General features: G+C 44.9%; 1 protein-coding gene across 6 annotated transcripts in view; it reads left to right on the top strand.

Moving 5' to 3' along the window:
• GGTA1 (glycoprotein alpha-galactosyltransferase 1 (inactive)) overlaps positions 1-17,031 on the top strand; it is a 66,434-nt gene extending 49,403 nt beyond the window's left edge. For 3 of the 6 annotated variants that reach the window (XM_079926024.1, XM_079926021.1, XM_079926022.1), the window contains 4 exons: positions 2,046-2,111; positions 3,003-3,104; positions 9,117-9,254; positions 13,572-17,031. In XM_079926024.1, the coding sequence (XP_079782150.1) occupies positions 2,046-2,111; positions 3,003-3,104; positions 9,117-9,254; positions 13,572-14,265 (1,000 nt within the window). In that variant the 3' untranslated portion in view covers positions 14,266-17,031. Of the gene's footprint in view, positions 1-305; positions 342-2,045; positions 2,112-3,002; positions 3,105-9,116; positions 9,255-13,571 lie in introns of all 6 variants that reach the window. The other 3 variants (XM_079926023.1, XM_079926020.1, XR_013829030.1) reach the window with 2 other exon arrangements.
• The last annotated feature ends 8,638 nt before the right edge of the window (positions 17,032-25,669 follow it).

Genomic DNA, 25,669 nt, shown 5'->3' with positions numbered 1-25,669 from the left:
CAGGAGGGGACCTGTCTGTGGAGCCTCTCCCTCAGCAAGGCCACCCTGGACAATGGAGAGCTGCCATCTTTTTTTTGTTTTTAACTGAGATTTGAGATTCTCCAGAGACCTTCTTCCCACCCCTTGTTCTGAGTAATCCAGAAGTGACTGAAGTCCCTTGATATCATTGGTTCTATCTCAGAGGAAGGTGGAAACCTGGGCGTAGACAGAACCCAAGCTCTCAACTCAGCCCAGGACTTCAATGATAATGGTTTTCTCCAAATTAAAAGTAACATGATATGTTTTTATTTCTCATTTGCTTTTAGCCCAGAAGCCTCTTTGTTCTGGATAAACCAGTCAAAGTAAGTGCTTTGAATTCTAGATATCTATGGGATGCCTCCCATGTCCACTCTGGCACCCCTACAGTCCATTCTTAACATGGCAGGTGGTGATGCAGCTGTGGTCACAGGTGGAGGGGAGGGGTCCCAGGGGTCTGGCCTGTACTCCTCCAGCCCCCTAGTCTTGCCTTTATAGAGCCGTGACTCTTGTTTTGTCCGTGCTTCTCATCAACTATCTGTCTCTTTAAGTAGTGTTGTCTGGAGAACATTCCTGCCTTACTCATAAAAATAATCAGGGTAGATATTGTCCATTATGCAGCCCACTACATGTTGTATAAAGACCCCTGCAAGAAATTTTGTTGAGACAAAGGATCAGGAAAAAAGTTTGGGTTTCCCAGTGAACCAGTGTGTGGAGGAGGAGGAGGAGGAGGATGATTGGCAGTTAGGACTCTGTAAGCCTTCATTTTTCTGTCTTTGTCTTGGTTGCCAAGAAGCTCAGAGCAAAGTGTTGTGCTTAACTTGTACTTTCCTCGGCCTTCATTTCTGATATAATTTCTCCCCTGGTGTTAAATCCTGGCTTTTGTGCTTACATGCCATGGGATCTTGGCAATTTGCTCAAACCCACTCAACCAATATCTCAGCCATAAAATAAAAATAAAGGTAAAACTTTTATTCTCACAGAGTGGCTGAGATGACTCAAGTCATGTGAAAACACCTACCTGAGTGACTAAACTGTTCCTCTGTTTCCTTTTGTTTTTGTTTGGTTTGTTTAGTTTTGTCTTTATTCTTGTATTGTTTCCCTATTTATTGTAACCATACCTTCTTTTTTTTTTGAATTTTGGAAAATTTATTCATTTTATGCAAGTGGGAAAAAGAAAAAGTAACCATATCTTCTTAATCATAGACCATCTCAAGCACTTCTTGAAAGTAGATGGGCTTTAAAATAGGTTTCTTATTATTTATACCCATTCATGCCTCACCACCTTATTTGTCCAACCGAAGGGCATTGTATCCCCTGGCTTCCCCGTCTTTTCCTGCCTCCGGAAGGTGCCCACCTTGGAGAGACTCTCACAGTGAATGTGGACACTTCAGCATGTGTGTGGTGAAAGTGGTTCTGATTACAGATTGCTGAGCTTCTTTCTGGTTTAGAGACCCTCAGATTTCCTGAGTCTGTCACTGCTGACCTTTGTAGCAACTCAAATTCTCCTCGTTTAGCAAAAGAGATCATTCTTGGAAACGTGCACTGTTTTCTTGAAAGACGCCGACTTGGTACAGTCATTTTCAACTTAGAAAGCTCTTTTACGTATGCTACTTTGTTTAGTCTTCAAAGCCACCTTCATGGTAGATTTATTATTGTTGTTGTTATTAGCATCTAACTTTTCAGAGGAGAAGATGTCCGATCACAGTCACACAACTAGTAAGTGGCAGATCCAGGACCCAGAGTTAGGTATTAGTTACCTCCACATCTTGTCATTCTTCTCTCCTTCCCTCCCTGCTAGGGCTCCCTGGATGAGCTGAGCGCCAGGGGACGCCCAAGGGAGGGGAGATCCAGGGAGTGTCAGGTCCATCTCTCATTCAGCTAGAGCGGTGTCGCTTCGGCTCATTTTATGAATTAGTGATTTAAAAAAAAATTTTTTTAAGTGACCTGCCATGAAAAGAGTTTGGAAAACCCCCAGTTTGGGACTGCCTCATTTTCTAAAAACATTTGTCATCTTTTTCATTTCTTAGAAACCCAGAAGTTGGTGACAGCAGCATTCAGAAGGGCTGGTGGTTTCCAAGCTGGTTTAACAATGGGTAAGGCAGTCAGACGATGGTCTGTTTATCCACCCGACGCTATAGAGTCCAAATAAAATGGTTTCATAAGGGGATATTTATATATGTAGAGCTGATTCACTTTGTTATACAGCAGAAACTAACGCACCATTGTAAAGCAGTTACACTCCAAAAAAGATGTTAAAAAAAATATTAAAGACTTAAAAAAAAAAAAAAGTGGTTTCACAGCCATAAACTCAGTCACTTGTCTTTCTGGCCTATTGGAAGCACACAAGGACTCTATTTCATGGTTGGGACTGGGACATTAAGTTTGGTTTTCATGTTTTTGTTTTTTCCCATTTAACTTGAGGATGACTGAAATTCAGGCTAAAGTTGGGATTGCAGGAAAGACTGTCATACGCTAAAACGTTTTCATGAGGACGGTTTTATGAAGTTTCCCTCCCCCTGAAATAACCTGATGGTTGTTGGGTCATTAAATTGCTAACTGTGCTGACCTGGGAGGATAATAAGAAAGGTGAGTACTGCACCTTTGCATCAAAAGTACGTCTTTATGAATAAACGTATAGTATCATGAACCTTTCTCCAGACATTCACTTGGTGCACATGTTCTCTGCCTTGGCACCCGTTTTTTTTTTTTTTTTTTTTCTTTGCGGTACACGGGCCTCTCACTGTTGTGGCCTCTCCTGTTGTGGAGCACAGGCTCCAGACGCACAGGCTCAGCGGCCATGGCTCACGGGCCCAGCCGCTCCGCGGCATGTGGGATCTTCCCGGACCGGGGCACGAACCCGTGTCCCCTGCATCGGCAGGCGGACTCTCAACCACTGCGCCCCCAGGGAAGCCCTTGGCACCCGTTTTTGCAGGATCCTCACTCACCTCCCTGCCTTCCTCAGCTTGTTTTCCCTTTGTATGTAGGACCCACAGTTACCACGAAGAAGAAGAAGATACAGACAAAGCAAAGGAACAAAGAAAGGAGGACGAAGAGGAGCTTCAGCTCTTGGACTGGTTTAATCCACAGTAAGAAAAGAAGCATTGCCCCAAGTTCAGTAAACCCATAGCTCAGCAGCGGTGGGGGCTGCATAGGCCACAGTGCCGGGGAGAGCGTTCCTGACTGAGGAGACAGGGTCTTAGCATCTATTAGACTTTGAAAACAGATTAGATGAGAAACTGAGAGGCTGGATATTTTGACTTAAATGCTTGAGCAATAACTACAGTGATTCTGACAGCAGTTAGCCAGCGGCAGCAAATGAATCGCAAAATACTGGGGCTGGAGATGTTCTCATAGGCCACGGGGTGTTGTGGAAAGCCACAGAATCTAGAGTCAGAGCAAGAAAATTCTGTGATTCGGTTAACTCATCGGTAAAATGGCGGTGATGATCCAGAATCTCAGAGGGCCATGCACGCATTCTTTAACATACAACACATGTTTATCAAACACCTATGATATGCTAGCTGGTGTTTTTCAAACTACCAGTCCCTGCCCATTAATGTGTTCAGAAATTAACTGAATGGGTTAAAAACAGCTTTTTAAAAAATTGAAATCAAATAGAAAATCAGAAGGTATCACATGAAGTAAGGATAGGTATTGTTTAGTGGAATTTTTGCTTCCGTATATATGTGTACGTGCATATGTGTTTGTGACAGAAGATGTATTTCTCACTATGAGTCATGGTCAAAAATTCTATACTAGACATTGTGTTAGGCACAGGAGACAGTAGAAATCAATCAGTATGGTTATATTCAAGAAGTTCACAGTCCTGTAGGGGTACTAGGTTTGCAACTAGTGTTTGCCATGATTAGTAAGGAGGTGTGATCAACCTGACTTAGAAGGATGCGGTTTGGGGGTAAGGAGGTAAGAGCTGTCCGGGATGACCCTGAGGCCTGAGAGACTGGTGGGTGGTGGTGCCATTGACCAGGAAAGGGTCTGTTAGTGGTGGTGGGGGCGTGAAGGACGATGAGCTCAACTGGGGATGTATGTGGATTCAGGTACTTGTGGGGTATCTGGACAGAGATTCACAGGGTGCCTGTCTTTGTCATTCAGGCTGCTATAACAAAATACCATAGACTGGATGGCTTATAAACAACAAAAATATATTTTGTACAGTTCTGGAGGCTGGGAAGTCCAAGATCAAGGCCTCAGAAGATGTGGTGTCTGATGAGGACCCACTTCCTAATGTATACACGGTCATCTTCTCACTGTTTTCTCACGTGGTAGAAGGGAAGAGGGAACTCTCTGGGGTCTCTTTTCTAAGGGCACTAATTCCATTCATGAGGGTTCCACCCTCATGACCTAATCACCTCCCTAAGGCCCCACCCACTAATACCATCATGTATGGGATTAGGTTTCAACACATGAATTTTGGGGGGACACAATAGTCAGTCTATAGCAGTGCCCATAAGTGTGGCAGAAGATACGTAGTAGAGATGTAGGAAGAGGAGCCATCAGAGTACAGGTGGCAATGGGATCTACAGGCCAGGTGGATGTCTGACATCAGCCTTTACAGGGCCAGTGGAGGAAGGAAAGTCTGAAAAGGAGCAGGAGTGGCTGTAGAGGTAGGAGGATCAGGGGACAGTAGTATCTGTTCCAGCATGAGGGGGCTTGGGCTCTGGAAAGACTGAACATGTTCTGGCAAGTTGTCTTACTGTTTTGGGATAAGGGATCCATGTCAGTGTGAAAGGATGGGGAATTTTGGCCTCCCATGTGTCATTTGAAGAGCTGGACAATGACATAGGGTAGCCATCTATGAGATGCTAAACCATTCCTGGAAATGTAAGAATATGGTGGCACTGTAGCTTTGATAAACTCCTTAGATGTGTGTGTTGGGGGGTGGTGAGACACCCCCGCCCCCGTGCCCCGCGCCAAGGGCCAGCTAGATGAGCTACAGATGGTCGCCAAGCTCCCTTCAAAGGAGGGCGGCACACTTTTACTGTGGTACTTGTGCTTTGCGGAGTGAGACTTGGAAGGCGGGGCCGGGGCTGAATTACTGGGGTCAGAGAAGAGGAACAGCTCACAGCCACCAGCTGTCACTCTCTCCACTCTCCCCCACGCACGGCTCAGTTTCTCCTCAAACAACCGGCGAGCAGATATTTAAAGAATATTGATTTGTAGTGACACCGAATCTAAGCCTTCTCAGGAACTGAAGTATATTTCTTGCATAATTGAATGAAAGATGAACAATTGAATTAACAAATATATTTATAGAAATGTATCCTCTTCTGCAAACTGTCTGAAACATCTTAAGTATATTGTGTATGCATTTTTACATCAATATCACTTACTCTCTGTATCATCACATCCTCTTAATTTTCCTCCTGCTTCTCCCATCTCCCTTCTCAGTCTCCTTAATTGGGGCCTCTCCCTCTTCCCAGCCATCAAATATTAGTTTCTGGAGGTTGAGTCCAGTATCCTCATCTCTTTTCTTTATACCATCTTCCAATGTGCTCTCACCCATTTCCATGGCATTAGACGCCGTCCATGGGGGAATGACACCCACATATATATCTTTAGTCCAGAGGTTTTCCCTGATCCCCTGCTTGTGTCTTACTGCCTACCTGACACCTCTGTGTGTCTCACGTGACCCAGATGGAGTTCTTGATTCTGCCCCACCCTCATTCTTCTCATTCCCCATCTCAAGCCAGAGTCCAGGAGACCTCTCTGATTCCTCCTTCAGCCTTTCCTTCATCCATCCCACAGTCTAATTCATTTACATGTTCTGTTAACTCTTCCCCCCCAATTTTTCCCACATCATCTCCTTCTCGCCCTCCCACAGCCACCACCCTTGTTCTTGTCACATCAGCTCTTGTCTACGTGCTGCTGCCTGGAAGGAGTCCAGTAAATAACACGTTGTATGCATTCCACACCTGTTTTGAACTGCTGCATGATTCATAGAACTTTAACACTTCCTCTTCCCCATCCTTGGGGACCACAATGTACCCATAAATAAGTACACAGAATGTAAAAGCTACCAATTACCTAGCTAGGTGTGTGTTTGCGTTATGGAGGCCCTTTTATCTTGTGGGAAACCTTTAGCCTGTGCTGGTGGAACCCCACAAGCTGAAGTAACACAGTGGGTGCCCTGCTTGGAAGGAAGGCATTTGGGCAGTTTCCCATCTTTCCTGGTACTTTTTCCTCCTTTTAGAGCCCCATCTTGGTGACCTTGGACATCTTTTGCTCTTACACATGTGTGGTTTGCCTGCTGTCACTTGTCTTTTTTTTTTTTTTTCAGGGTGGGGTGGGGTGGGGTCTGAGCAGAGGTTCATCCAGGAAGCTGATCTCGATCATCTTCCCACCCCCATCTTCCTCCCCACGGCCTGCGTGTTCAGCCTGTCGTCTGGCTTCCTGGTCAGGGTCGCTGACACGTTGGAATTGCCAGTGGAATTTAATAATTAACAGCTGGGAAATAGAACATTTTAATTTTTAATGAAACGTTAATTTTAATATTACTGCTTTTTTTGTTTTTTTTTTCCTTCTCAAAGGACTCTTCCCAGCCAAGTAAGCAAACTGGACACTGGTGTCCTGACTCAGTCTTTCTAGAAGGTGTAGACTGAGTGGTCGTGCAGTGGAGGAGCACGTGGTAGGCCACCTGTCAGGACTGTGAGACTCTCAGGGGTAGGACAGGTCTCATTCCCCCGATCTCCGTGCTCAGCTCTGGGCCTGGCACAGAGCAGAGACTTAGCAGATGTGCGTGGTGGGGCTGAGGGCCCTGCTCTGGCCCCTCCTGTTGATTCGATGGCGAAAGCTGTAGTTCTTTCTCCTTCTCGCCTACCCCTGCTTTCTTTAGTTGTGAAACGGGTGAGGACAGCACCCGCTCTAGAAGGTAGTTGTGAGGATTCAATGAGAGAATGAAAGTCAAGGACAGCCCCTGTACCCAGAAGTATTAAATAAGAATACCGTCCTTTCCTCCTTTTTCTCTTCCTTTTCTTAAAAATAATATTACCGGCTTGCCAAATGTTCAGCTCACGCGTGGCTGCATGGCTTAGCTGATGGGCTGGGACAGAACTGCTAAGAGATCCTTGACAGGCAATGGATGAGGTGACAATGCATGGAAGGGTTTACGTTCAGAAACATAGGTTATAGAATGATAAGCCGTGTGTGTGTGTGTGTGTGTGTGTGTGTTGGTTTGAAATGCAGTCATTCAACAAAGCTGGGAGTTTTATGTGACTAAAAGCATCACATAAGCTTCTAAAAACAAAACAAAAAAACCTCATCATTTCTCATTCTGCACTGAGAAAAAGTGCTGAAGTAGTAAGTTGAGTGGAAATGACTGACAAACCTGTGTTTTAACCCCATTTCATCAGCCTAGCAAATAAATATGCAATATAAGAAGCAATAGATATAGTGGTTCAGAGCACAGACTACAGAGTCAGGTTATCTGGATTCAAATCCCAGCTTGGCTTCTTACTAGCTGTGTGACCTCAGACAAGTTATTTAACTGCTCCGTGCTGCAGTTTCCTCATTGATAAAATGGGACTCAACATAGCACCTACCTCTGAAGGGTGAAGCCCTTGGTGCTGTGCCTGGTTCCATAGGAAGTGTCCAGTGTGTGTTAGTTACATCATTAGCTGTTTGGCCTTGGACATGTTAACAAGCCTTTCTGAGCCTTGGTTTTCTTAACTGTACAATGAACATAATACATGGCAGGGCTTTTGCAGGGACTACATGAGAAAGTGTATGTGAAAGTGTCTCACAGGTTGGTGCAGAGTCCAAAATAGCTTCTTTCATGGTGGAAGGAAACCAAGAGCAGCTCTCCCTGTGCAGCCATGCAGCTGTCTTACCCGGGGTGGGAGGGCAGAGCTGGGGTGGGGTTTGGGACCCCAGGCAAGATGGGGAGGGCCGCGAGAGCAGCCTGGCAGTGTCCCTCCCCGTCTCTGGAGGAGATTCACTGTGTGGGGAAGAAGGAAGCAGCCCTGAAGCAGGGCACAGGGCAGGGGTGGGAGGGCTGAGTCAGCTCCAGAATAGGAGTGCAGAGCTTGGGGACAGAGGGACAGGAGGCATGAGTGAGACGCTACTGGGAGTTGGGGTTAGCAGGGCGTGACCCAGCCTTGCCCAGCCTCACTGGAAAAACTCAGCTTCGTCCATGGGGGTTGAGTCTAAATGACTGTGTTTTAGTTTCTACTTCCCAACAGGCAAGCGCAGTCACTTCCAGAGCAAATGGGGGTCAGAGCTGAGTCTCCGCCATCCCACTCCCATCCCCCCACCCCGCCTCGGGCTGGGCCCCAGCTGGTACTCAGCCTTTCTGCATTTACTCTTCACAGTTTGGTGTTTTGTCGTTGCTCTTACGTTGTTTCCTGTGTTTGTGTTGGCTCTGCCAAGTCCCTTTCAAGTGTTCTGAGTGCAGAGAACATCCTCCCCTCCCACCTCCCCCAGCTTTGTGCCTTTAGTAAAGAGGCCACGTGGTCTGAGAGAGGTCGGAGCAAGAACCCCAGCCTGCAGGGTCCCTTCTTTCCTGGGTGACTGTCTCCTTGTTTGTCAAATGAACGATAAACACCAGAACCCCCTTAGTCTGGGGCCCTTTTTGCCCTATAACCAGGTTCCAACCCAGGGATCCCCTTCTAGCAAAACGCAAATTGAAACAGCGGCTTCTTCCTCTTTCAGCTCTCGTGGCACTCTCTGGTCCCCCTGCATCAAGCACTAGGGCTTTCTCAGGGTCAGAGGGCACCCACAGGGATGAAGAACACCCAGAGATGCCACTGGAAGCTTAGGAAGGGGCTGGGGAGACCGCAGGAGAGATTTAGAAGGAAGACGAGGACAAGGAAAGCAGGAAGGCGGGGGGACAGAGGGTTTGAGTTGTACAGGTAAGATCCCCACAGGCTCCCCCAACGCAGCCCTCAGAGACACCTGGGCCAGGGTCTCCTGTCCCTCACCCAGAAGATGATGCAAATGTCATACCACCAGCCGACTGTTGGAGGTTAAACTGTAGTCGGGATTCAAGGACCGTCACCATAAGCCGTGGCTGACCCGTTTTCCCTCAGACCGTCTCTGCCCTACCTTAAAACCATCCTGATTCATGGACTCTGTTTTGTCACCAGTAAACGCCCAGAGGTTGTGACCATGACCGGATGGAAGGCGCCGGTGGTGTGGGAAGGCACCTACAGCAGAGCTATCCTAGAAAATTATTATGCCAAACAGAAAATTACCGTGGGCTTGACGGTTTTTGCTGTCGGAAGGTAGGTGTTGCCAATAAAACTGACTTTACTTTTTTTTGTTCCACTGTCAGAAGGTTGGCGAGGGGTCCCCTGGGCGTACGGAGGCTGTCCGTGACGTGTATGAATTGTTAGACAGGAGAATGGAGTAATAGGACCATTTCAGGCTCATTTCTGCTGAGGCCCCAAAAGGCTGAGAACAAGACAGTGATCGGGGAGTCGACAACTTCCCACCTCATTGAGGGCCTCGGGTGCAGGTAAGAATGTCTGCTGCACCCACTGAGCCCGGAGTCTACAGCACGCCCACAGCCGCCTCTGCCCTGACCTCCACAGCTCTCTGGAAATTCCAAAAATGCCAGCTGTTAGACAGCCCGAATGGGCGTCATTGTTTCTCCTACGCTCTCAAGACCCCGGACCAAGGATCAGGGAGAGAAGTGACCTACGTGCGGTGGTTTCCCACATCAGCATGGCTGACCACTCCTCCATGGGTTCCTGGGCTGCTTCCTGCCCCATTCATCCTGGAGGCTTTGGCCCCAGGAGATTTGGCTGGTCAGAACTTCCTCTTCCAGAGGTTGGATAGGTTCCTGTTTCAGCTTCCATTTCCTTGTTTAGAACATTGCTCCCCAAACTGCAATCATTCCTACTTAAAAGTAGTAGCTGTAATCTTAGTTTAAAATACAATATAACCCATTTTGTTCTTTTGGGTTATATTGAATTTTTTTTTTTTTCCAAAACAAAATTAAAAGTTCACTTTTCCTATTAGCCTCCTCCCTCCCCCCGCACCCCCCGCCCCGTCATGGGCCTTCCCAACTGTACCTTTTCCAAAAGCCACATGGAAAGTTGACCTCTCGCCTGTACAAAGAGGGGTGAAGGCCCAGGATGATCTGAGTGAAGATCTGAGTGTTCTCCCGAGACCTCCGACCCAGAGCCCAGAAGCCATTGCCATCATCATACTGATCAAGTCCTAATGTCACTAAATGTGCTGATCCCAGGGGCCTAGGCGGCATCTCTAATTGAGAAGGGTGACTGGAGTTTTGACATTTTTACTAGAAGAATCTGTACTGTTATGAGGCGGGAGCAGATGCTCAGCTCGCCTTATCCTTTGGTACGAGAGGGGACAAGCCAGCCACACTGATGACTGATTTAATCCTGATGTTTCCAAAAAGAACAGAACGTTGCCGGCGGCTCCACAATGGTTTCTGCCATCTCCTTGCAGCTTCTCAGAACTAAACTGTAAATCACATATCCTGGTGAAATCCATGTGCTCTCCGCTCGGGGGCATGAGAGGACTGTTTGTACTCAGCAGCAATAAATCCTCCCAAGAGTGGATTTGGGCTTTTAGGAGGTATGATGTTTGGTTTGTTTTCAAATAACAGTGCACAGAGCCAACCGCAGTGCTTTAATCTCTAAACAATGTTAAACCTCACAAAGGCCCCCTCCCTTCCCCTGGGATTGTCTCCCAGGCTTCAGGGTGCAATAGATTGTTCTTAAAGTTCCAGAGTATGGAAGAATTTCCTGGCCACCAGCCCCAGAGCCATGTTGAAGTCCCTCTTAATATTGCTCCGATATATTCTCTCCGTTTAAAAAATCAATAGTGTCAACGCTGGGGTTTCCAGAGACCAATATTAAAAGCACAGTTTATTTTTGTAGTAACAAAAGGGAATCCAAGCAGCAACCAAAAAGCAAAAAGAGGTGCCGCTTATTATTACTCACAAAACACCATAATTGGCCGTTAGTGTGATCAGCAAATTACACTTACTCCACCTTCGCTGAGCATGAGTCTGGGGGTGGCATGAGTTGTGTTAAGCAAGCCAACCACTCCTTCTTCCCCTTCTCTATCATCCCCATGGCTTCACAAGATAGCGTGTAGCTTGGCTTACAGAAGACACGAACATGATGTTCTGTTTTGTTTTGTTTTAATTTATTTTTTTAATTTTATTTTTGGCTGCGCTGGGTCTTCGGTGCTGCGTGAGGCCTTCCTCTAGTTGTGGCGAGCGGGGGCTACTCTTTGTTGTGCGCAGGCTTCTCATTGCGGTGGCTTCTCGTTGCGGAGCACGGGCTCTAGGGGCACGGGCTTCAGTAGTTGTGGCGCGCAGGCTCAGTAGTTGTGGCGCACAGGCTTAGTTGCCCCACGGCATGTGGGATCTTCCCAGACCAGGGATCAAACCGGTGTCTCCTGCATTGGCAGGTGGATTCTCAACCACTGCACCACCAGGGAAGTCCCAAACATGATGTTTTTTGAATGAATAAGTAAATAGCTAAAATACCACTGCACATCTATTAGAATGACCCAAATCCAAACCACTGACAACACCAACTGCTGGCGAAAATGTGGAGCAAGAGGTACTCACACTGCTGGTGGGATGCAGAATGGTGCAGCCACTTTGGAAGACGGTCTGGCAGATTCTTACAAAACTAAACATGCTTTTATCATACGGTCCGGCAACTGCACTCCTTGGTGTTTACCCAAAAAAGTTGAAACTTTATGTCCACACAGAAACTTGCATACAGATGTTTATAGCAGCTTTATTCATAATTGCCAAAACTTGGAAGTAACTAAGATGTCCTTTAGTAGGTGAATGGGTCAATACACTGTGGCACATCCAGATGGTGGAATATTATCAGTGCAAGAAAAAAAAAACTATCAAGGCTTGAGAAGACATGGAGGAACCGTAAATGCACATTACTAAGTAAAAGAAGCCAATCTGAAAAGACTACATACTGTACGATTTCAACTATGTGACATTCTGGAAAAGGCAAAACTATGGAGAAAGTAAAAAGATCAGTAGTTACCAGGGGTTGGAGTAGGGAAACGGATGAATAGGCATAACACAGAATTTTTAGGGCAGTGAAAATACTCTGTATAATACCATACATAATGAAAGATACCTGTCGTTATATATTTGTCCAAACCCATAGAATGTAAACGGTGGACTTAGCCTGATAACGATGTGTCAATGTGGGTTCATCGACTGCAATGCATGTGCCACCCTGGTGCTGGATGTTGATATTGGGGAAGCTGTGGGAGGGACAGGGGAGCGGGGGGGCATACGGGAACTCTCTGCAATTTCAGCTCAATTTTGCTGTGAGCCTAAACATGCTCTAAAAAATAAAATCTATTTTTAAAAAAGGAAATGAGATAGTTAAAATAAGGTTAAATCAGAGCTTGTTTGCTCTGGTATTGGGATGGGTCTTATAATGGCAGTATCTGGTTAATGGATTGGTGTTTGGGGTGGCCAGAGGGAAATTCACAGGGCGAATGTGTAATATGGAAGGATATCCATGTCCCATAACCCATTCTCTGGGTCCCAGAGAAGGATAAGAGAGTGGCGATGGTTAGACTTAATGCATCCCCAAATGACCCAAGGGTCACGTCACTCTTGCATCTGGTAGGGCAATAGCAACATTGGAGTATAGGTTGGGGTTTTCAAGGGAGGCCTGAGAACTAGTGCCCCCTGATGTTGATTGAAGGGTACATACCTGCAGTTATCAGATGAATAAGTTCTGGGGATCTAACATACAGCATGGTGATTATCGTTAATAATGTTGTATTATAGACTTGAAAACTGTTCAGAGAATAAATCTCAAATCTTCTTGCCACAAAAAAGAAATGATAATTCTGTGATGTGATGAAGGTGTTAACTGATGCTACAGTGGTAATCATTTTGTAATACGTGTGCACCAAATCAGCACTTGGCACACGTTAAACTTACACAATGATACATGTCAGTTATATCTCAATAAAAGAGGAACAAAAAAGAACTAGTACCCCCTCTGCCTGCCCAGAGTCTGAATCAACTGATAAATAAGACAAGGGGCTAAGTAAGGCAGGTGGTAGTGAATATCACCTTCATTACAGTTAAAGCCGATACTGCAGAATGTGGCTTGTATCTGAAGGCCCTGGGCCTCCTAACGTTGAACCACAGAATTAGAAAGACTTGGGCATCCAGGCACCTACAGCACAAGAAACTGCAAGCCTCTGGTTGTGGGAGCAGGGCCTATACCACTAAGCTACCAGTACAAGGCCCAGAGCAGTTGAGAACACATGTTCTTTCCACCTGGCCGGCTTCCAAGAGTGAGAGAGGAGGGGGCGGGGCTGGGCATGCCCAGTCACCCTTCTAGAATCATCAGTCAGGTAAGTCACTCCACCTCCCCAAAGTTGAGTGACTGAATGGTGGAGAGTGGCCAGGAACGTCCCTCTGTGTGAAAGCACTTGTCTTGGATGGGGGGAAAAATAATTCCTTTCCTAAACTGCAAAATACAGACAAGATGATGAGAATAGAATGTCGCCTCCTGCAGAAATCCTAGAGGTTACATTTATCCCATTCTTCTTTGTTTCAGATACATTGAGCATTACTTGGAGGAGTTCTTAACATCTGCTAATAAGTTCTTCATGGTTGGCCACAGAGTCATATTTTACATCATGGTGGATGATGTCTCCAGGATGCCTTTGATAGAGCTGGGTCCTCTGCGTTCCTTCAAAGTGTTTGAGATCAGGCCTGAGAAGAGGTGGCAGGACATCAGCATGATGCGCATGAAGACCATCGGGGAGCACATTGTGGCCCACATCCAGCATGAGGTCGACTTCCTCTTCTGCATGGACGTGGACCAGGTCTTCCAAGACACCTTTGGGCTGGAGACCCTGGGCCAGTCGGTGGCTCAGCTGCAGGCCTGGTGGTACAAGGCAGATCCTGACGAGTTCACCTACGAGAGGCGGAAAGAGTCCGCAGCATACATTCCGTTTGGCCAGGGGGATTTTTATTACCATGCGGCCATTTTTGGGGGAACACCCACTCAGGTCCTAAACATCACCCAGGAGTGCTTCAGGGGAATCCTCCAGGACAAGAAAAATGACATAGAAGCCGAGTGGCATGATGAAAGCCATCTAAACAAGTATTTCCTTCTCAACAAACCCACTAAAATCTTATCCCCAGAATACTGCTGGGATTATCATATAGGCCTGCCTTCAGATATTAAGCTTGTCAAGATATCTTGGCAGACAAAAGAATATAATTTGGTTAGAAATAACGTCTGACTTTAAATTGTGCCGGTAGGTTTCTGAATTTGAGAGAGTATTATTCTGGCTACTTCTTCGGAAAAGTAACACTTAATTTTAACTTAAAAAAAAAATACTAACAAAACACCAACACAGCAAGTACGTATTATTCCTCCTTGCAACTTCAAGCCTTGTAATATGGGAGAATGAACCTATGGTAATCCGATGTAAATTCCTAGTGATTTTTTATCTTTTCTGGATTGGGGGGATACACTATCAGCTAAACAAAAAAAAAAAAAAAAAAAGAAAATTGTCATGGGCAAAGAAAAAGCCAGAAACACTCTACATGCGTCAGTTGACCTACCAGAGAAAAGTATGCATAGGGAAGTGTTTGGCAACAAGATACAGTTGTGAGCGGTTGTCCTCTTGATTTCAGTGTCTTCCTGTCTCTGCTGAGTCTAAAGCAACAGAGTTGCTTTGCAAACAGGAGAACTCTTAGTCAGACACAGTTAACCTCGGCAACCCTCAAGTGGTTTCAACAGCAGAGTACTTCAGGCCATTTGTAGTCCACGTCCTTTTCTTATCAGGACGTTGTTTGGCTTCCATGCAAAGACTGGTCAAGACTCCCAGTGGATATCAGTGACGAATGTTGGGAGTCACAGGGAATCGGATGAGCCAGTGGGTGCTCAGCATGAAATGAAAACAAGCCTCAAAGTAAGTTTGCCATGAAATAGCAAAGAGAGAGTAGAGAGACGGGGCTGATCACTGTGGGGGCAATGCCACCTCTGAGGGGAACAGGGCATGGGGTTGGCACATAAATACAGCAGCATGGATCCAGGCACTGAATGGGAGGCAATGTGGGTGGTCTCCAGTCTCCTCACCGTTATGACACCAAGAGAAGTGTTGTCTTAGAAGATGCTTCTTGTTTTGGCCAAGTCATATTCGGTCCACCGTGCTCTGGACCTTGAGTCTTCAAATCCTTGGCCAGAGGAAGCGGGTGGTGTCAGAGTAGACAAAGACCTGCAGGGGACTGAAGAGGCTTGCAAGGGGTTACGTTTCCCAGACCTGGGCTTCATTTCAGGACAGTCAGTCATCAGCAAATCCTGCCACCACCTGTTCTAACCCTCAGCCCATCATGCCCCAACTTGGAGGGCTGACATCAAGGAACCTCTTGTTTTCCCCTGCCCCATCTGCACTACTGAAGTGTAACAACCAGATGTGTATAATAAAACAGTTCATTGATTTTATATCAAAAGTAGAGGGAATGGCAATGGGAGACCCAGTCTTCGTGACTGAACAGCTTAACCTTCAATTCCTTTCTCTAAGAGAAGCTATGAAATCTTACATATTATTTAAAGTTAAGCAATTCAACGTAAAGGGAGTTAGGAGGCAACATTTACATATGCAGGCACGTTTATATTTGCTTGTGTTCCAGTTTAGGTCACTGGTTTCCATTTTCAAGCAATTTACTTGAAGAGCCATTGCACTGGCCTGATGTTCAGCACCATGGGCTTCTTTGATAAAATCGAACCTCCATTTTCGCTACTGTTTCACTGTGCCTCCTAGTCTTCAATTCTTGCCAAGAATTTTCACAACCCAGCAGAACAAAACAAGACCAACAAAAATCCTGAAGAAGTGCCCTTGTAAAAGACAAAGGAGATTGCAGGTCAGTTAGGACTCTTGCTTCTCTATAACTCAAGTTTTCTGGGGTCCATTCTGGAGTAGGGAGAGTTCATGGTTTAAGTCCCAAAGCAAAGAAATGACCTATCCTCAGATTAAAGGACTGATGTTTCCTTTTGAAGGAATCTTGATTTTTTATAATTCACTTAAATTCCAAATGGACAAACTCAAGATGTTATTGATAGTTCAGTATTAAAAAAATAAATAAAATTCCTGATTTACAATTGAATAAATTATTTTCTCAGTATATTCTGGTCCAGTCATGGAGTGTGCATTTTCTCCCAAAGATGTTCAGAATTGTCAATTGCAGAATTTTAAATACTTAGATTCCAAATCGTCCTTGTGTCCTTCTAAGAATTTGTCCACTGTTACAAAGATAGAAAGAACATGGTTGAGATTCCCTCACTTTTGTAACAATGAGTGCTTATAAAGAGCTTCCCAAAGTGATACGCTGAAGTAATTAAGTGCCAGTAGAATGAGGCTTGCCCCTGAAGGTCTGGGTGGGGCACAAGGGCAGAGGGAGGAAACAATGCCATAACCATATCTGGTGGTTACTAGTCCTGACCTCTGGGGAATATATCTGGCCAAGGGAGCCCTGGGAGAGACTTGCTGAATTTCCAGCAGGACTGGGTGGGTGTATTTATAATAAATACAAAAATTGAAGTGGAGCAGCCTGATGTAGTGTGGTGCATGGGATATGCAACAGGGCATGATTCCCTCATAGTAGAGAATTATTCCCATTTTGTAGATGAGCAAAGTGAGGTTCAGAAAGGTTAAGCCACCCAGCTGGGAAGCAACTGAGCTGAAGCTCACACCAGAGAAGCTGATGAGGGCAAATGTGATGACACCATGCATATGGAGGGCCATGTTTCCTAGCAAGGAGAATGCGGCTGTATAGAAGAATCTGATAAAGGGGAATTTTTGCCATAAGTAATATTTTAAAAGCTAGGTATGCTCCTAGGCCTGTACCACTTCCCACTTTTTCTGCACAAAACCTGCCCCAAGTGCATTAAATTAGTTAAAATGGATCATGTAAAAATAAATAAAAGACTCTGTGGTCATTCTCAACTTTACGTTGTGCCTGCAGGGCCGCTATAAGCCCAGTGGGCACTCATAAGCTGTTATACCAAGGAAGTGCCTCAGAGGGCAAAGCTGGGTGAGGGGGTGGGTGGAAGGGACAGCCATGCCTCCTCCTTCCACTCGGGGGGTTCCATGCAGCTGGAGGGGGAGAAGTTTCTGTAAGGCTAGAAGGGCCTGACTTCTCTTGTCCTTGTAATGACTCATTTTCTCTCTCTCAGCCAAAGTCACTGTGTGATTTACTGATAGCTATGGCACTACTTACAGTTATAAGAATTTATTAAATCACTGTTTATTAAATGTACCTTATGTAAATGAATAACACAGGCATGGTAGCATACTCACAAGTGTGAAACACAGAAGGCATGAATGTACAACACAGTGCATACTTCTTTTAAGGTGAGAAAGCTGGGCCAAGTGGGGACCCATTGGTCAAAGCCTCAGGTCTATAAGGGTGCAGAGGTAGGATTCAAACCCAGGACTGTCGGACTCCAAATCCTTTGCTCTTCCCACAGCTCCAGTCTGCTTCCCTTACTGTCTCTCACATATGTGCACACACACACACACACACACACACACACACACTTTAACCATCCTGTTTTTGAAATCTGTGGACAGCAGGGAATCACCACCAAAAGCTCTCAATCCTTGTCTTAGGAATTAAAGAGAGAGAACTTAGTAGACCCAGACTCTTCAGAGGCAGGAGGTAGGTCTAAACTCATGCTGGAGCCACGCTGGAGAAAGTCAAATGGAACCTGAGCAATACGAGGCCCAGGAAAGTTCAAGGGCCAAGGGCGTACAGAGGAGGAAAGGATGTCTGGGAGGTGGAAATAGCCTCAGAGGGGCTGCCTCTGAATTGAGCTTTGCGAGAAGAGAAGGGGATCGCTGTGACGAGTGGAGATGGAGTGAGGCTTCGGAGGGAGGTGCAGCAGACACGCAGCACAGAGGACTGTGATGAGACTTTCACGGAGACCCACCCAAATGGTGCCAAGGCCTTGGGACTGGGTGAAATCTCATAGCAGAACCTGTGTGAAAAGCAGCAAAGAGCTGGAGAGGGCTTTGGCTGGTTGAGGGCTGCACATTCACCCAGCATCTGTGGCTCTCTTTCTCCCTCCCCAGCGAAGCCTGGTCTGCTCTATGGAGTCTGTGTGATTTCTATGGAAACTAGTGCCATAGTTGGACCAAGTGACCCAGACTAAGCCAATTAACACTTTCCCTCCCCGTGGTGGCAATGAATGATTCGGGGGTGGGCAGGTGATCTAAACTAATGCAATCAAATTGAATCTCAGGTCTTTTACTGGAAATACAGACACATGTAACATTAGAAGCCACGAACACTTCTGGGGATCACAAGGGAGGTCAGCCTTAGGATGAAACTGACAATAGGACAGGAGGAGCAGGGACACCGAAGGAACCACAGCCCTTGATGACAGCCCTGAGCCACGGGCTCCAGCCTTACCTAAAGCCTGAATTGCCTGTGGACTTTTCGAATGTGTGAGCCAATGAGGTCCCATTATTAAGTCACTTGGAATCGGGGTTTCTCTTACAACTGCAAGTATCCCCATTGAACCCTTCTAGAACTGTGAGTTCCTTAAAGGCAGGACCATAGTCTGCCTTTGCATCAGCTCCAGCACCCATTACATCACCTCTCTCAGAGGTGCTGCTTAACGAATGAATCGTTACATCCACTCCCGTCATGCCTCATAAGAAGTGCTTTTTTTAATTAAAAAAATTTCTTTTTTGACTGTGGACTCTGTGTCCTACTACAAAGCAGATGCTTTTCTATCACTATGGGAACTCGAGTCCAGGTCTGAGCTTCAGGCTCTAACCGGGTACCCTAACCTACTGAGCTCAGTGCTGCTTAAGGTCCGTGATGCACGGGACGAGCTTACTCCATCAGAGTAGAGCCGTCGTTCTCAACCAGGATGATTTTGTACAACCACCGCCACTGCTGCGCACCCACGCCCCACCCCTGCACCGACCCCAGGGACATTTGGCAATCTCTCAAGATATTGTTGGTTGTCACAACTTGGCGGGGGTGGGGGGGGGGGGTGGGGGGGGCGGTTGCTATGCAAATCTAGTGGGCAGAGGCCGGGGATGCTGCTAAACATCCTACAATGCACAGGGCAGGCCCCACACCAAATAATCATCGGGCTCAAAATGTCAATCGTGGGCTTCCCTGGTGGCGCAGTGGTTGAGAGTCCGCCTGCCGATGCAGGGGACGCGGGTTCGTGCCCCGGTCCGGGAAGATCCCACATGCCGCGGAGCGGCTGGGCCCGTGAGCCATGGCCGCTGAGCCTGCGCGTCCGGAGCCTGTGCTCCGCAATGGGAGAGGCCACAACAGTGAGAGGCCCGCGTACCGCAAAAAAAAAAAAAAAAAAAAAATGTCAATCGTGATGAGCTTGAGAAACCTGGTGTAAAGTTCCCTTGAACCTTATGAAGAAAGAAACGTGGGGAGCCAATCTGCATAATACCCACCTGTCTATACCCAGGGAATAGTCCCTAATGGGTGCCGAAAGCTTCGAACTCACCTAGTCTTAGTCCCCCTGTAACATTTCACAGCTCAGACAAAAGTAGTTCCCCATACTGGACACCAGAGGGCAGGAATTTCCCAAAACAACACTGTTATCCTAAGCAACCGCTTAGGATGAAAACATCAAAAAGGGTTAAAAATAGTCTTTTCCGGACCTGGCGAGGACTGCACATTTGTAGAAATAGATATGAGTTTTGCATATAAATGAATATAGCTATAAATATTTAAAAATCAGCCAAAGTTAGAACACACTTTTAGTAAGTTGACTGTGTTCAGAATAAAAGGTGGTTATGCTAGCTAGGTGTCTTAGTTAAAGATACTTTGGTTGCAAAGAACAGATATTCCCCTTGATCTGTATAAACCCAAAAGGGAGATTAGTGTGAGGCTACTGCAGAGTTCTACTAAATACAAGGGAGAGTTGGCAACCAGACAGTGGTATACTGCAGCTGGTTCATACCTGCTTGTGAGAACGTGCTGTGCGCAACACTTCCCAACCCTGTTCAGTGACTTCACTGTGGTAGCTTGATATCGGCCATGGTGGGAATGTTTGCACCATGGGAATCAGCAAACACTAGAAATCAGGGTTCCATCCCCTTCCCTTCCCTTCCCTTTGCATCTTTCTAAGGAGGCGACTGTGTAAAAATTTACTAGCACATCACTACAACCAGGCCATAAGCAAGAGCCAGGGAAGTACAAGGGCTTCAACAGTTGAAAATTGTAAACTTCCCCTAAAGGTCTTCAAATATGACCAAGCTCCAACTATCTCCAGATTCAAGATTTCTTCCTTCAAAACTCTAAATTCCTGGAAAAGAAAACCCATATGGCACGGCATCCACTCATGCTCCCGGCAGTTGCGCCATGGGGTAGGTTTACTGGAGGGTAGGTTACACTCTGGGGAGGTTCTCAGAGAAGGATATACTGTTGTGAGCTTGGTAGATGCCTCTAAAAGTGTCTACCACATTCACTTATAGCTGTCTGGCTGTCAATCACTTCTTTCCACATATCTAAAATATTCCCTGCTACCATGATTCAAAAACATTATGCACAACTCTAGCACAGACCCCTCTCCTAACAGCAGGCCACAGGATCCACAGCAAATGTCAGAGGGCTAAGCTTCTCAGAGCCTACTATCTCCAGGTAATAACTATTTATCCTTTGGTTCCTTAGAAAGCCCATCTGACTATTCTGCAATCTGTGAAATAAATGGTAAATTTAGCTCACACCCAAATACACAAGAGTCAATAGTGAGAGACAAGGAAGGAAGAGGGGAGAAAGTTACAGTAACTCCTACTTAAAAGGAGGGGAAAAAAATGAAAAATAAAAGGAGGGAATGATGGTTACCTGCTCAAGGGGCATTTCCTTACTCTGGAATTCAGTTGACCTCTGCTGTTAAGTTTTCTATCAAGGCTAGCAACAGTCTTCATCCATCATCCCAGTCTACTTCAGACCCTTTTAGCTATGTAAGATATGATTGGTCACAAGAGTCCAGTGGCAGGGTAACTTGTCTGCAACATGGACCAGCTGGAGAGCTTTCTCTTGTCCAAGGTCCTACTGGAAGATCACTGCTTTTACACTTATCAGACAAGTGGGAGGTAGCTGGATACCCTTATGTGTGGGGACACTGCCTCCAAAATCCAAAGTATCACATAAGAGTTATGTGTCCCTTTAGTAATAGGAGACATAAAGCTGCATTCTGGTTCTCAAACTTGGCTGCATTTTGGAATTACCTGGAGAGCTAATATTGATGCCTAGTTCCAACCCCAGAAATTCTGATTCAGTTGGTATGCGTGGGCATTGGGAATTTTTTTTTTTTTGGTACGTGGGCCTCTCACTGTTGTGGCCTCTCCCGTTGCGGACCACAGACTCCGGACGCGCAGGCCCAGCAGCCATGGCTCATGGGCCAAGCCGCTCCGCGCATGTGGGATCTTCCCGGACTGGGGCACGAACCCGTGTCCCCTGCATCAGCAGGCAGACCCCCAACCACTGCGCCACCAGGGAAGCCCGGCATTGGGACTTTTAAGGGCTTCCCAGGTGAAGAGGATTCTGGTAATATGGTGGAGTAGGAAGCACCAGGAAGCTGTCTCTCCACCTAGACTGGCAGAATTGTCTGATGTAACTATTTTGGAACTCTGGAGTCTATTGAAGGCTTGCAACTTCCAGAGGAAGACTTGAATGGTAAATTAAGGTTAATTGCAGTCAATTTCAGCTCTTAGCACAGTAGCAGCCACCCATCCCCATCTTCCAGCCATTTGGCAGACAGCTGTGCATGTGTTCCTGCAGTGACTTACCCACAGCTTGTGGAAGCCAGGGTGGACAAAAAGACCCTGTCCTCCAAATATTGGGTATCTGTGCTCTGATTGCTGATTGATGCTTCTGATCACAGAGGCGCAGACAAAGAGATAGGCATTCATTGTTGTTGCAACTCCCCTCATTGTTGCAAGCCCCTCCCCCTCCGGCTGAAGTAACTTCCAGGGGATTTAAAGGGTCAACACCCATTACCTCTCCCTTCATTTTTCTTTTTCCCTCTTTGGGACCAGATATTAAAGACTAGGACATTCAAAAACAACACATATAATGGGAAAATTAGTAAGTGACCTCCTTTGGAGGAGCCCCAGAAGGAGAGGAGAGAGAAAATATTTGAAGAAATAACACCTGAAAACTTCCCAAGTTTGATGAAAACCATGGCAGTATACATCCAAGAAGCTCAATAAACTCCAAGTAAGAGGAACTCAAAGAGACCCACACTGAGACACATTATAATCAAACTTTTGGAAGACAAAGATAAGGACAAAGGGAAAATCTTGAAAGAAGCAAGAGAGAAATGACTTGTCACATATGACAGAGCCTCAATAAGATTGTTGGCAGATTTCTCATTGGGAACTTTAGAAGCCAGAAGGGAGTCTTGCAGGGTGAAATGAAAGGACATTAGCCAGTTACGCAAATCCATATGGAGAAATAAAGATCTCAGTGAAAGTAAATATATGGGCAATTATAAAAGCTAGTATTATAACAACTGTTTGTAACTTCACTTTTTTTTGCTACATTATTAAAGAGACAAATACATATTTTTTTAAGTTACCGGTCTAAAAGGTAGTATTATTATAACTTTGGTTTGTAATTCCAAATTTTGTTTTCTACATAATTTAAGAGACTAATACATTTAAAAGAATTATTAGTTTATGTTTTGGGGCACACAATGTACAAAGATGAAACCTCATGACATCAACAACCACAAGGGATGGGGACAGAGTTGTAAAGGAACAGAGTTTTGGTGTGTTATTGAAGTTAAGCTGGTATAACTTCTAATTTGAGTGTTATAACTTCAGAATGTTAAATGCAATCCCCATGATAACCACAAAGAAAATAGCTGTAGAATGCATACAAAAGGAAATGAGAAAGAATTTCTAATATTTCACTACTGAAAAATCAACTAAACACAAAAGATGACAGTAATGCAGGAAATAAGGGACAAAAAAAGCTATAAGGCATAAAGAAAGCAAATAGTAAAATGACAAGTAAGTCCCTCCCTATCAGTACTTTATTTTAAATGTAAATGAAAATAAAGGTAAAATCTTTATTCTCATGGAGTGGCTGGGATGAACAAAGTCATGTGAAAATACCTACCTGAGTGACTAAATAGACGTTTCTCTCTCTGTTCCTTTTTGCTTTTTCTGCTTGTATTGTTTCCCTGTTTATTGCAAGCACACCTTAATTGTAAGCTGTCTCAAACACTTCCTGAAAGGAGATGGGCTTTAAAATAGGTTTCTTTATATTATTATGCCTGTTCATGCCTCACCACCTTATTTGTCCAACTGAAGGGCATTGCATCCCCTGGTTCTCCCCCTCTTTTTCCCTCCTCCAGAAGGCACACAACTTGGCAAGATTCTCACAGTGAGAGAGTGTGAAAACTTCCATATGTGGGTGGTAAAGGTGGATTCTGAATACAGTTTAAATGTAAATAGATTTTAATTTCCACTCTTTTTCACAATGGATGATTAACATTGATCTAGCTTTCATTTCACTGACCTTTCCTTCTATAGTATTCAATCTGTTTGTAAGCCTACCCACTAATATTTTCATTTCAAATATAGTATTTAAAGTTCTAGTATGCCATTTTTAATTGCTTCCATTTATTTGCTGATCCTTATCTGTTCATTCATTTTGACCAAGTTGTCCATTAAATTCTCAAACATTTTCATAATAGCTGTTTTAAAGTCCTTGTTTACCATAACCAACATCTGAGTTATACCGGGGTCCATTTCTCATCACTATGTGTCACATATTCCTGTTTCTTTGCATGTCTAATAACCTTTTAACAATATATGTCTGACATTATGGATGACATGTTGTAGAGACTCTGGATTTTGTTATTTTCCTCTGTAGAGTGCTGGTTTTTGTTTGAACAGTTAGTTAACTGGTCTGGACCCAAATTCCAAACCCTTTTTCTCCTGTAGGGAACATCAACTGAAATAACTAATTTTTATAGCCTCTTAGATGTTGGTATTTCCTGGGGAAACTGAAATCTTTCCTATGCATGGACAGTTAAGTTGTCATCCAAGGTTTTGGTCAGAATTTTTTTTTTTTTTTTTTTTGGCTGTATTGGGTCTTTGTTGCTGCACATGGGCTTTTTCTAGTTGTGGCAAGTGGGGGCTACTCTTTGTTGTGGTGCACGGGCTTCTCATTGCAGTGGCTTCTCTTGTTGTGAAGCATGGGCTCTAGGTGCGCAGGCTTCAGTAGTTTCAGCATGCGGGCTCAGTAGTTGCGGCACGCGGGCCCTAGAGCACGCAGGCTTCAGTAGTTGTGATGCGTGGTCTCAGTAGTTGTGGCACACAGGCTTAGTTGCTCTGCAGCACGTGGGATCTTCCCAGACCAGGGATCAAACCCGTGTGCCCTGCATTGGCAGGTGGATTCTTAACCACTGTGCCACCAGGGAAGTCCCTTGGTCAGAGTCTCTATGCCAACTTTGGGATACCCCATTTTGTGTATCCCTCTTTCTGGGATTTCTCTATTACTTTTCAGCCTCCTTTACATCTAACAACTCTACCCTCTGACTCCTCAAGTCTTTCGATGTGAGTTCTAGCCACCTAGCTCTGTGTGAATTGAGAGATAACCTCAAATGAAAAGCTGTATAAATGTGAATTTTACCCAATACCTTCCCTCCTTTCAAGGACTGGTCTGTTTTTGTCCCTCTCCTTTGCCTTCAGATAATTTTATTTAACTTTTTCTTTAAATTTCATCCAGAGCTTATGACTATTATCTATGGGAGTATTAGTCTGGTATACTCTACTCAGCTGTGACCCAAAATAGATTCTAATTCTGCACTAATTTAACCTAATTATCCTCCTTCACCACCTTCTTTTTTTCTTCTAGGAAGAATGGAAATCAATAGAAAATTTCCAACATTGATATGGATTTTATTTCCTGTATGGATCATGTATGGTATATATTATTTCAGGTAACTATAAACCATTGGTGAATAGTAATGGCTTCCTTATTCTTTTTCTGAATGGTGTCTTTTGAAGAGCCGAAGTTTTTCTAATTTTGATGAAGTATAGTTTACCATTTCTTCAGCTGTTGTTTTCTGTCACCTAAGAGACATTTATCTACCCCCAAGTTACAAAGATTTTCTCCTATGTTTTTCTCTAAAAGCTTGTGGCTTTAGCTTTTATGCTTAGATCTGTAATTCATTTTGAATTAAGTTTTTGTATGGTGTGAAATACACACAGCAACATGGGTGAGCTGCAGAACTTTGGAGTGAAAAAAGCCAAATGCAAAGAGTGCATCAGTACAATTCTATCTATATGAAGTTTTACAGCAGGACTAACTCAGCTATGGTAATAGAAATCAGAAAACTGGTTTCCTGGGTAGGGGAAGGTAGTGACTCCAAGGGGCACAAGAAAAGTTACTGGGATCATGGAGATGTTGATACTGTAAAGTGGTTTTTACATACACATGTACATTTGTTACAAATCCAATGAACTGTACACTTAAATTGCATGTGTTTTACTTTATGTAAATTATACTTCAGTTAAAAATGTATTATGAAGCTTTAAAAAATCCCCAAGGAAAGAAACTTAAGTTATCTTATTTTTTTTTCTAATTGGACAAAATCTAGTCCCCTGGTAATGACAAAGAGAAGCTACTGGCATATGA

This window comes from Stenella coeruleoalba, assembly GCF_951394435.1.
Source record: "Stenella coeruleoalba genome assembly, chromosome: 7".
NCBI classification, from domain to species: Eukaryota; Metazoa; Chordata; class Mammalia; order Artiodactyla; family Delphinidae; genus Stenella; species Stenella coeruleoalba.
This window is presented reverse-complemented; position numbering and strand designations above follow the sequence as displayed.